The 13,631-nt window shown below is 42.4% G+C and overlaps 1 protein-coding gene across 3 annotated transcripts in view; it reads right to left on the bottom strand.

The window, feature by feature from the left end:
• GPR143 (G protein-coupled receptor 143) overlaps positions 1 to 13,631 on the bottom strand; it is a 66,513-nt gene that overhangs the window by 23,172 nt on the left and 29,710 nt on the right. For all 3 annotated transcript variants that reach the window (XM_077294733.1, XM_077294732.1, XM_077294731.1), the window contains exons 6-8: positions 7,526 to 7,634; positions 6,666 to 6,783; positions 3,311 to 3,563 (exon numbers count right to left, since the gene is read on the bottom strand). In XM_077294733.1, coding sequence (XP_077150848.1) covers positions 3,311 to 3,563; positions 6,666 to 6,783; positions 7,526 to 7,634 — 480 coding nt within the window. The remainder of the gene's footprint in view (positions 1 to 3,310; positions 3,564 to 6,665; positions 6,784 to 7,525; positions 7,635 to 13,631) is intronic.

Here is a 13,631-nt window from a genome sequence, read left to right on the forward strand (position 1 = left end):
CCCGAGGCTAGAGTGGAACTGTAGGACACCTAGCAGAACCGCAGGGCACAGAACTACACGCATACTGCCCAAATTAAGCCTGTGGTACAGCAGTACCCTGGAGCCTGGAGTCACTGTGCAGAGACCCCAGAAGGAACTGCTCAAGCTGCCTACCATACAGGTTCCTGTCCCAGGACAGGGGAAGGAACCAGGAACTTGTTAGGATATTACAGACAGCAAGGGACTATAGCAAGCCCACAGTGGAAGGCTCCCAACCTGACTTGCCAAGGGGATTTCACTTGTTTCCGGGCTGCCTGGACTCCTAATGTACCTGTTGCCGGTACCCTGGACTGTGGCCTGCCAACTACAGTAAACCAGCTAAAGACTCTACAATTTGTGTCCTTTACTCATTGACCGGCAAACACCATCATCACCATACACTCTAGGACTGACAAGAAAAAGTGGAGCATAAACCTCCATGACCACATTATTATATATAAAATCAGAACTTTATTAAATAATTATAAATCAATAGTATCACAGTAACAACATAAATACTGTAGTGAGTGCTGTACGCACTCCACAAGAACAGGGAGGCAACAAACAAAGGGACGGGAAATCACATCATTTCTACATCCCTTTAACTCGTTGCGCCTGTGTAGTAGTGGGAAATTTGATATTTGGTTATAGGGTAATTCTTTTTGCCCATTAGCATATTCTCTACTCCCGAGCCAAACCACCATTCTGTTTTAATTGTTTTATTAATTGTTCTTGTGTTTGTCTTTTATTTCAGTTCATTTTTATATGTCAATGGCCATTGATATTGTTTGGGCGGTATGATGTCTTCTGTCTCCATGCAATATTTCCACTTCGTATTTTGGTGAAGAAACAAAGAGTATAAAGGAGCAACTGTTGTTCTATTTAAGAAGATTGGAGTACCAACTTCCTTAAAAATAATTTTAATTATATGTTTTTCTTATTCAATTTTGTATTTTTTTCAGACATATTATACTAGTATTATGCACCTGTCACTTTATGCACTGGTGATATTTGGTCTATATTGTTGTAGGTCCATGACTTGTTTTGCACCTATGTTGGGAGCATAGAGACATATTTCATTCCTGTTCTGCCCCATATGTTATTATATTACCTGTGCACAATGATACTCCACATTTAGCACACTTACATGGTGGACAGAGACATCTAGCCCTTTGGTTCTCTGCAAATATGGCCGACGCCGTGGTCTTCTTAAAAATGGACGCTTGGTGTGCGCATGCCCGCTGCCGCCTGGGGAGTGCGTCCTTTGCTGTGTCCGTCCTTACTGGCAGGGCGAGCATCATATGACGTCTATGGGAGGTGTTTCCCCCTATGCTCGCCCTGCTGGGACGGCCTAGGCAATGACGCGCCCCTGGCGCCACCGCGCATGCGCCGCTATACCAGCTCCACTTCCGGTCTTTTTAATATTTAAACTGCACAAGAATGGCTACACATTAACCCTGCTGAGAAAGCGATCACGCGAAACGCGCGTCCAGGGGAGCCACGTCAGGAGGGGGAACCCTTTTCAAGCATCCATTATGGGTAAGCCTAATTCAATGATTGGTGCCTGTTTGGCATCAGAGCCCTGTATTAGATGGGATTAGGATACCGCAAGGACCCTGTTTATCATACCGTTTGGGCTGGGCACCCTAATGGGCGAGAGAGTTTAGGGGCATATTTATCTATATGTGCTTCCCCCTAATGTACTTGGCTACTATCACGTCCCTTTGTTTGTTGCCTCCCTGTTCTTGTGGAGTGCGTACAGCACTCACTACAGTATTTATGTTGTTACTGTGATACTATTGATTTATAATTATTTAATAAAGTTCTGATTTTATATATAATAATGTGGTCATGGATGTTTATGCTCCACTTTTTCTTGTCAATCTCTGCCTGGAGCTATCCTTTTTTGCATACGCCTGGAGGGTGTGTAAAGGGAGCTAATGAGGTTTGCTCCCCAGTACTATCTATAGCGGTGCTTCAGTATTTTTCAACTAAACTCTAGGACCCCTGTGGACCCACCTGTGGGAAGCGTCACAATCATTGCTGCAACAATATCCCCCAGAGGACCCCTTTAAAGCAGCGTCAGTCCTCCTATTGACCGAACATCACAGGTGGCGTCATGACAGAATTATTCATAATTCCCCTTTAAAGACCGTTCCCCTTTACAGTGAGTCCCAGGGCCACGGACACCGGGTCGCAGCCACCATGACATCCTCTTTAATAGCTGACCAGACCCGGCACCAAGTACCCTGCCCTGGTGGGCGACTCAGGTGGGCCTCGGACAGGTAAACATTATATTTTACAGTTATTTACCCTTTTGTGGCTCTATAAAAATCTGCAAAATGACAAAAGTTTGGCTGCCATTTTTTGGGCTTCATGCAAATTGAATCCGAAATTTTAGGGAACAAAGATTTTGACTCAATACCAATTTTTTTCCCCATCTATAACTATAATACTTTATATATTTTTTTTAGTTTTGATCGCAATATGGATCAAAAGACAAGGGAATGTAAAAAAAAATCTGATCTGTTTCCATTTTCAGATTGTAGATATATCTATTTTCAGATTGTTTGAAGTTTAATACATGATTGTGGGGTGACCATCTGTCCTAAGCTGCTGTTAACAGCATTTACAGATATACTTTACAGCAGCCAAATGGAGCATAGAAGAAATAGTAGAGTTGACTCATTGACTTCTACAGTATATGCAGAGGTCATTGTGCTCGGGGAGATGGTGAGTAGTGACCATCAATTATTGTGATCGTTGGATCCGGTGGGATCAACATAGAAGTTATACCTATTGTATTTCTGATTTGTTCCAACATAGAAAATGACATGAAGAATAAAAAAAAAAATTCCTAAAGCATCGTTTAACAAAAAACTTGATGTAATATGAATTGATCATATTCGGATGACATGCCCTGAATTGAGAAATTAAAAAGCTTTTCATTATCTTGCAGTCTTTGGACATTACAAATGATTAGTGTTTCTTTAAGATACTAATTATATTTTAGCGAGCCAGTGATTGGGAGAATGCAAAATTGAAAGTTGAAAAAAAAATTGAAAGTGAGGCATGAGAAGTTTAATATACAGTGGTCCAAGACAAAATTACTTTCTTCTTGGCTGTACAGGTTAGAAATTCACTTTTTAATATATTTTTGGTCTTGAACATTCCATATTAGTCATCTGACAATAAGTAGGTGGGATAATCAAATTGCTGGGAATGACTTATAACTACCATCCTTGGTAAATTGGAGAATTTCTGGTTATCCTGTCAGCTATAGTCCCATTACCTTCGGACAGCATGCTTAGTGCCTCGTCAGTCTGGTGGCTATTCCCCAATTCAGCCTTGTTTGGGTCCTGGATGTACCCAGGATAATTCAGGAAGGAACCCATCACGCCATTACGTGTGGGCTCTACAGCAGATGAGCTGGTCAGAGGCTCCCATGGGATTTCTTTTTGCTGAGACTTGAAGCTAATGCTCCAACCGGTCCATCCATAAAATGCCAGCGTAAATAGGAATCCCTGCATGGGATTTAGTATGCCCTAAAATGAATTGTTCAGAGATTATGCATAATTGTGACCGCATAAAATTCAAGACATAGATGTGTACCCAAAATTGCAAATGGTGACATATGTTAGTAATCTTTTGCTACAAAGATAAATTAAATTTTTTGATTTGTGGTGGTCATTTTTGTAAAACCTACTGTACAACACTTCACAGCCATATTAGCTGTTATTTTTGTTTTAACTTCTTATATTCTGATGATCACTTGTCACTTTTGTCAACATGTTCAATCAATAAAACAGTGTCAGTTCTCCAGGATCTTAATTCTAAGTAAGAAAAAATGTGCAAAATGGCCACCACAACAACGCTGAACAAAATTCCTTCTATGATCTTATTCACACATTAGGCAAAACGTTCAGAATTTTGGAGCTATTCCTTGTGTTATCTCACAGTTACCGAGGAATTAATGACCAAAAATATGGAGTTGTGAATAAAATTTATCTCTGTAAGATCAAAATGACAGCTCACTGACCCATACAAATCAAAGGGGCTATTTCAACATCAATATTTTTTTCAATGACTCATGTATGTTTTATTCTGGTCCATTTTTGGCAAATCAGACTTGAGCTTTTAAAGGGAATCTGTCAGTTGGATCAACCCTTCTAAGCCATCTATATGGGCGTGCAGGTCATAAAAAGTTGAATAAAATGATACATTGATTTCTCTTATATGTAAATGAGCTGTTAGGATCTATGGACTGGACATAGATCTCCCTGAGAATCTGTGTATAAAGCTTATAATATATGAAAGGAGGGGGTTTCCAGTGTGAGATATATAATGACTGACACTTTCCTCTCTTAGGCTACTTTCGCACATCAGTTTTATACCTTCAGGCATAATCCGTCTATTTTTGAAAAAAATGGATCCTGTGCAAATTGTGAAAAACTGATGCGCCGGATCCGTTTTTTTTTATGGATCCGTTTTGGTTTATCGGGCATACAATTTTGACTTTCTGTTCCGGGAACGAGAGAGACCGGATACAGTCAATACACCTCACGTTTCATCCGTTTATCGCTGGAAACGTTGCTGAGCGTTTTTTCGCCAGACAGAAAAAAACATTCATATAGAAATTTTCTCCGTCCGCCAGCATAGAATTTTTTGACGGATCCGGCAAAAAACGGATGAAACATGTGGCCATCAGGCGCAATCCAGCACTAATACAACTCTATGAGAAAAAACGGATCCGGCGGAAAAAAAACGGATCAGTTTTTTTTAAAACTCGCCAGATTGTGCCTGACGGCAAAAACCTGATGTGTGAAAGTAGCCTGAAGGTACCGTCACACTAAACGATATCGCTAGCGATCCGTGACGTCCTGGATAGCGATATCGTTGTGTTTGACACGCAGCAGCGATCAGGACCCTGCTGTGATATCGCTGGTCGTTGATTAAAGTTCAGAACTTTATTTGGTCGTCAGATCGCCGTGTATCGTTGTGTTTGACAGCAAAAGCAACGATACCAGCGATGTTTTACAATGGTAACCAGGGTAAATATCGGGTTACTAAGCGCAGGGCCGCGCTTAGTAACCCGATGTTTACCCTGGTTACCAGTGTAAAATGTAAAAAAACAAACAGTACATACTCACCCTCTGATGTCTCTCACACGTCCCCCGCCGTCCGCTTCCTGCACTGACTGAGCGCCGGCCGCAAAATGAAAGTACAGCACAGCGGTGACGTCACCGCTCTGCTGTTAGGGCCGGCACTCACAGTCAGTGCAGGAAGCGGACGCCGGGGGACGTGTGAGAGACATCAGAGGGTGAGTATGTACTGTTTGTTTTTTTACATTTTACACTGGTAACCAGGGTAAACATCGGGTTACTAAGCGCGGCCCTGCGCTTAGCAACCCAATGTTTACCCTGGTTACCCAGGGACCTCGGCATCGTTGGTCGCTGGAGAGCCGTCTGTGTGACAGCTCTCCAGCGACCAAACAGCGACACTGCAGCGATCGGCATCGTTGTCTGTATCGCTGCAGCGTCGCTTAGTGTGACGGTACCTTTAATCACAGCTCTGTACAGTAAAGCTAACACAGTATAGCAGAAGTGAACTTCATCTCATTACACACATTTGTAGCAGCATTTGTCCTCTCATAGTGCTGGCAGCTTTGCTGCAGAGGTGTGCCTGGTTATAACTAATACAGGACAGCAGAATTGAAACTCATCTCATTGAAAACACGTTTGAAGTGAAGTTGACTCTGCAGTACTGCCTCTCCCCCCACACCATCTGCCAGCACTATGAGAGGACATCGTCAGTGCTGATGTGTTAGTACAATAGAAATAATCTTTGTTTCATTAGTGTTAGCTCTGCTGCACTGTGTTAGCTCTGCTGTACTGTGTTAGCTCTGCTGCACTGTGTTAGCTCTGCTGTACTGTGTTAGCTCTGCTGCACTGTGTTAGCTCTGCTGTACTGTGTTAGCTCTGCTGCACTGTGTTAGCTCTGCTGTACTGTGTTCATTCTGATCTCATTACAGAGCTGTGAGTGATTTTGAGAACAAATTGTCAGTTAATACATGTCTCACACTGGAAATGCCACTTTTCATTTAAAATAAGTTCTGGAAGCAGATTCTCATGTAGGTCAGTGTCCAGCCCAAAGTCCTGAAAAGCTCATTTACTAAAAACATGGAATTCTCTGGAATAAGACATCAAATCGCAGATATGAAGGTATCATTTTATTCACGGTTGTAGGATCTGCATGCCCATGTCGATGGAGTAGGAGAGTTGATCCTTCTGACAGATTCCCTCTAAGTCTATGGAAGTGAGGAAAAAAAGCAGAATACACACTGAAGCCTTATATGCGCTATTTTCACAGATTTGTTTTTCAATTATGAAAAATCAGACACAGTTGGGTGGATCTAGCCTAAAAGTATAGAGGTCAGAAAGTGCAAACATCAAAATAAAGTAATGCGTTTTAAATATTTCTGACCTCTAAGATACCTTGATTCAGGGCTAAGTTTACCCATTTGTAGCTTCTCGTTATTGAGTTTCTAGATAAATTACTAAATATAGAACAGATATAACCCCAGAAGGCATCTGAAGATATTTCATTAGACACGGCATGGGAGCAGATTGAGTTCATGGCTGGCTTACCATGATGAACCATGTGATAAGTGCTGCATTCCTGACATTTTTCAGCTGATCTCCATTTATGTCTGGCTGCATTTCCAGATAGAACAAAAGGCTTTCATTGATTATATTGGACAACCAACTGATAAAAAGATGAAACAGATATTAGTGTCAGTTGTGATGTACGACACATTAGTCACACTCTCTCCTGACCGATAAAATGCAGTTGTTTTATACATTATTGTTATCAGTGTGCTATTGAATACAGATATATATTTTTTAAATTGTGTTTTTCAGGGTTTGCATGTAACATAAAGTTAGGCCACCATTACCATCATCCACTCCAGGAGTGATAGTTGCCCCTCGGGAAGCCTTTTGGAGGCACCGTACGTTAAAAGCAAAAGTCATGGTGAAGCTGGGTGCGTGGCTGAAACTCCGTCCAGCAGCAGGGAGCTAATAACTACACCACTGTGCCATAAAATTATACAGCCACAACCCCATCAGTGTAGGCCATGTGACAGCCACCCGCACACATGTGGTCTCACCCTTCAAAAAATACAAACTGTCTTATGGTTTTGATAATTTGCCCACTAGATGATGCCTGTAAATTCTTACAATTTGAACACATTTGACCCAAACCCTTTTTTTAATTATTCCTTCTTCATTTTAAGGCTAGGTTCACATCACGTTTTAGTCACAAATCAGTGGCTCAGTCTAAAGCCCTGAAAAACGGGAAAGGCATATCCGACATTGACTCTAATGAAGCAGACAGAGTCACTTTGTTCTGTGTTTAACCTCATGTTTGGCAGTTTCCTCCTTTTTGAGGCGGGCACAAAAACGCATGTGATGCAAAGCCGACCTAACAAAAAACAGAAACTCATTACCATATCATGAACACCAACATGATCTTGAAAAATCGTATCTGAATTTCAGTTCCTAGACGTCTTTCATTTTCTGTGTATATTCCTTGTCTTCCTTTTAATAATGTGGCAACTGTTAAACAGTAAAGAAGTATGTTAAAAGTAGATTTCTGCACATTACTTGCAAGCTCACTGTAGAAGCTAGATATTTAGGGAAAACAGCAGAACAATTTTGACATTTGTGAAAAAAAAAATTCCTGACTACTTGGTAATGCATCTTTCATTTTAGCTGCATCATGTAACAAGTTGTTTGCAGATCCCTGGAATCATTGTCTTGGCTTTTCTCTTCCTCTTCCTGATTGATACTCTCCCTGACCAACATCACATTATCTTGTGACCTGAGCTGAAATCACCAGACATATGACACCAGAAGTATCTGAGATACAGGACAGCAGCGATCTGAGCTGAGGTCACGTCATAAGACAGAGAGTGGGCAGGAGAAGAACAACGGCAAAGAGTGCAGGAAGCTGCAATCATCTGATAATGTCACTGAACGTGCATTTACACTGCAAGATTGTCATGATCGAGAGTAATGCTGAAGATCACCTGATGAACGAACAAAATGGTCATTCATTAGGTGAAATTATCTTTTGTACTGCAAAGACCATCATTCTCAACAGCACATTGTCCTTTATAAACAGGTCTCGTGCTGCCGAGAACATGGCAGCCTTTGTGCATCGAATGATTTATTGCAGATCTTTCTGTGTGTATTGTCAAGCACTGTCTAGCTGTGTAAACAGGATATTAAACGACTGCCTATTGGTAAACATTTACTGATCAGTGGTTATTTAAAGGGAATCTGTCACCCCCCGTCCCGAACGTATGTGACCTATTAATATGGGCATACAGGTGATAGAAATGTTACACTAGTCCTACCTGTATGCCTGGTATTAATGGTCTTGATGCTGAGAAATGCAATATTCTTTCTTTATGTTAATGATTTCTTCCAGGCTCTGGGGCGTGCGGTGCCTGGAAAAAATCCCTGCCTCCTGTCTTCATTACCCCCTTCCATCAGCATCCCTCAGAAATACATACCTCATCCTCTCTTCTATGGGCGCTGCATTCAGAGATCTTCTGCGCAGGTACCGGTGACTTCCGCTCCAGTGACCTCTGGTGTGCATTCCGATAAGGTGCTCTCCCCACTTCCTCCCTGCATAGTCATCACAATGTACACATGGTTCCTAGCGATGACAGTGCGCACACCGGATGTCACAGTGATTTACCGGCGCCTGCGCAGAAGATCTCTGAGTGTAGCGCCCACAGCAGTGAAGATGCGGTATGTATTTATGAGGGAGTGCAGGGTGCAGGCGCAGGATTCCATGGCAATAACTGATGCTGATGGGAGGGGGGTAAGTATTACAATGAAGACAGTATAGTATATACACTCACCGGCCACTTTATTAGGTACACCTGTCCAACTTCTTGTTAACACTTAATTTCTAATCAGCCAATCACATGGCGGCAACTCAGTGCATTTAGGCATGTAGACATGGTCAAGACAATCTCCTGCAGTTCAAACCGAGCATCAGTATGGGGAAGAAAGGTGATTTGAGTGCCTTTGAACGTGGCATGGTTGTTGGTGCCAGAAGGGCTGGTCTGAGTATTTCAGAAACTGCTGATCTACTGGGATTTTCACGCACAACCATCTCTAGGGTTTACAGAGAATGGTCCGAAAAAGAAAAAAAATCCAGTGAGCGGCAGTTCTGTGGGCGGAAATGCCTTATTGATGCCAGAGGTCAGAGGAGAATGGGCAGACTGGTTCGAGCTGATAGAAAGGCAACAGTGACTCAAATCGCCACCCGTTACAACCAAGGTAGGCCTAAGAGCATCTCTGAACGCACAGTGCGTCGAACTTTGAGGCAGATGGGCTACAGCAGCAGAAGACCACACCGGGTACCACTCCTTTCAGCTAAGAACAGGAAACTGAGGCTACAATTTGTACAAGCTCATCGAAATTGGACAGTAGAAGATTGGAAAAACGTTGCTTGGTCTGATGAGTCTCGATTTCTGCTGCGACATTCGGATGGTAGGGTCAGAATTTGGCGTAAACAACATGAAAGCATGGATCCATCCTGCCTTGTATGGAGCATCTTTGGGATGTGCAGCCGACAAATCTGCGGCAACTGTGTGATGCCATCATGTCAATATGGACCAAAATCTCTGAGGAATGCTTCCAGCACCTTGTTGAATCTATGCCACGAAGAATTGAGGCAGTTCTGAAGGCAAAAGGGGGTCCAACCCGTTACTAGCATGGTGTACCTAATAAAGTGGCCGGTGAGTGTATATTACACTAGTCCTACCTGTATGCCTCATATTAGTGGTCTTGTTGTTGAGAAATTTTATATTCTTTCTTTATGTTAATGATTTCTTCCAGGCACCACACACCCCGGAGCCTGGAAGAAATCATTAACATAAAGAAAGAATATAAAATTTCTCAACAATAAGACCACTAATATGAGGCATACAGGTAGGACTAGTGTAATATTTCTATTACCTGTATGCCCATATTAATAGGTCACTTATGTCTCGGGGGGTGACAGATTATTTTTAAAATGAATCTGTCACATTAAACAACACTATTAACCTGTAGATATGGGCATAATGTGCAGGTTAACAGTGTTTTGAAGTTAACTTTATTCCCAATTATTATTATTATTATTATTTATTGTAGCATTCCAGCTTCAGACACAGGGGCAGCGCCGGCATGGGTTCAGTCACTGCTCTGTGTGTAGAGAGAGGTGACTGTAAGCCCCCCCGGCACTGACTGAAAACAGCTCAACAATAGAGTTGGCTGTCAGTCAGTGCCAGGGACACAGCTACAGCCTCCACTCTCTATACACAGAGTGTTGACTGAATCCGCGCTGGCACCACCCCCATGACAAAATCTGGAATGATACCAGGAGGAATAAAGTTAATTTCCCCCTGGCAGTGGGGTTCTATGTTCCAGGGCATTACAAGTAATGGTAAACTGACTGAACAGAGAACTAGTCTGAACTGGTGCATACCAAAAGCAACTAACATAGAAAATAGATAAATGGTTGCACTCAATTGTACTAAAGCAAGTGAATGTGTGATACATGAAATGTGAATAGCATAATGGCTTGTGAAATCTATGAAAAAACACATGAGATCCTTAGCACAAAATTTGGCCAAAACATGTGAGCCCATCCACCAACGTCAAGGTAATCTCATGGATCGGATGGGTCCCTGACCTAACCGCCTAATGTGAGCACTTACCTCTGGCTAATGTCTTGGTAAAGCCTGTATTTATAGGAAGGTCGAAACCAAATGTGTTTGGATGTAATTAAAATCACAGCATGGGGAAGGGCGGGGTGTTCAAGTCAGAAAAAATAGTACAAAACAAGTAATGGTAAACTGACTGAACAGATAACTTGTCTGAACTGGTGCATAACCAAAAACAACTAACATAGCAAATAGAGAAATGGTTGCACTCAATTGTACTAAAGCAAGTGAATTACGTTGGTGGATGGGCTCACATTTTTTGGCCAAATTTTGTGCTAAGCATCTCATGTGTTTTTTCATAGATTTCACGAGCCATTATGCTATTCACATTTCATGTATCACACATTCACTTGCTTTAGTACAATTGAGTGCATCCATGTCTCTATTTGCTATATTAGTTGTTTTTGGTATGCACCAGTTCAGACTAGTTCTCTGTTCAGTCAGTTCACCATTACTTGCTATGTACCATGTTTTCTGTCTTGAACACCCCGCCCTTCACCATGCTGTGATTTTAATTACATCCAAACACATTTGGTTCCGACCTTCCCATAAATACAGGCTTTACCAATACATTAGCCATAGGTAAGTGTTCACACTAGGCAGAGAGGTCAGGTACCCATCCGATCTGAGATTACCTTGATGTTTGGTGGATGGGCTCACATTTTTTGGCCAAATTTTGTGCTAAGCATCTCATGTGTTTTTTCATAGATTTCATAAGCCATTATGCTATTCACATTTCATGTTTCACACATTCACTTGCTTTAGTACAAATGAGTGCAGCCAATTCTCTATGTACCAGGGCAGGCTCAAAATGATGTTGACCTGCAGATTAACCCTATATCTGCAGGTTAATTATTATTATTATTTATTATTATAGCGCCATTTATTCCATAGCGCTTTACATGTAAGAAGGGGTATATATAATAAAAAAGAGGTACAATAATCTTACACAATACAAGTCACAACTGGTACATGAGGAGAGACGACCCTGCCGCAAGGGCTCACAATCTACAAGATAGCAGGTTCTTTTTAAGATCACAAATCGGTTAAGCAATGGAATGAAACTGAAAGGGAGGAGACACAGATTAGATATTAGAAAAAAAACTATTTGATAGTGAGGGTGATCAATGAGTAGAACAGGCTGCTATGAGAGGTGGTGAGTTCTCATTCAATGGAAGTCTTCACACAGAGGCTGGACAGACATCTGTCTGAGATGGTTTAGTGAATCCTGCTTTGAGCAGGGGGTTGGACACGATGACCCTGGAGGTCCCTTCCAACTCTAACATTCTATGATTCTAATTCCACTTTTAACTATGGAGGAAGATCCAGCAACAAGTTGGTAAGAAGAATAAAGATGGAATTACCCTGCAAGATCAACGTGAAAAAGTGTTCCTAGGAACGTTCATTTCAGAGCAATCTTGCAGTCTAAACAGGCTACCAATTAATATTCCTTGGGTGGAATGAATCTTTTGTGCTGCCCAATAATACATCATTGTTCTCGGTAGTGCATGCATTCTCAACAACACTTCTTTACAAAGCATAACCTGAAAAAGGATAAATAATCCACAGACATAAATGTAGTCACTTGAGGTCAGGTTGGAAAGTTGATAGTTGACACCAGTTGGTGTTACCTGGAGTTAGGGTACCGTCACACATTGAAATTTTCATCGCTGCGACGGCACGATCCGTGACGTCGCAGCGATCGTATGAATATCGCTCCAGCGTCGTAGACTGCGGTCACACGTTGCAATCACGGCGCTGGAGCGATGCCGAAGTCCCCGGGTAACCAGGGTAAACATCGGGTAACTAAGCGCAGGGCCGCGCTTAGTAACCCGATGTTTACCCTGGTTACCAGCGTAAACGTAAAAAAACAAACCGTACATGCTCACCCGTCGGTGTCCTTCAGGTCCCTTGCCGTCTGCTTCCTGCTCTGAGTGCAGCCGTACAGTGAGAGCAGAGCGCAGCACCGCTGTGATCTGCTCTCACTTTCCGGCCGGCACTCAGAGCAGGAAGCAGACGGCAAGGGACCTGAAGGACACCGACGGGTGAGCATGTACGGTTTGTTTTTTTACGTTTACGCTTGTAACCAGGGTAAACATCGGGTTACTAAGCGCGGCCCTGCGCTTAGTTACCCGATGTTTACCCTGGTTACAAGCGAAGACATCGCTGGATCGCTGTCACACACAACGATCCAGCGATGTCAGCGGGTGATCAAGCGACGAAAGAAAGTTCCATACGATGTGCTACGACGTACGATTCTCAGCAGGATCCCTGATCGCTGCTGCGTGTCAGACACTGCGATATCGTAACGATATCGCTAGAACGTCACGAATCGTAACGTCGTAGCGATGGAAATTTCAATGTGTGACGGTACCCTTAGAGCAGAGCTCCTGCATGGCAGTACTGTTAAGAGAAAGTCCAGGCAATTTGATTTCCTGTACCCATTTTCCCTCTTTAGTCAAGTCACTACTATTTAAAAAGGAATCATGAAATATTTAGGAGGAAATTGTTGTTAATGTACTTTTTATGTAAATGCACCAAATGAGAATCTTTCCTTCAAGTGAGGTCACTTATTTTATCATTTGCCTTAACACTTACCGTATTTTTCACTTTGTAAGATGCTCCGGATTATAAGACGCACCCCAAATTTTGAGGAGAAAAATAGGAAAAAAACCTTTTTTTAATAAATTGGTGGGGCTCCTTATAATCCATGCGTCTTATTTCTTACCGGGGGTGGTGGCTGCGGTGGATCAGGGTCCCAGGGTCGCTGCTGGAGAAGGCAGGAGTGGAGCGTTGCTGCAGGCTGGGATGAGGGGGTATGCAGGTG

Source organism: Ranitomeya variabilis, chromosome 3 (assembly GCF_051348905.1).
Source record: "Ranitomeya variabilis isolate aRanVar5 chromosome 3, aRanVar5.hap1, whole genome shotgun sequence".
NCBI lineage: Eukaryota > Metazoa > Chordata > Amphibia > Anura > Dendrobatidae > Ranitomeya > Ranitomeya variabilis.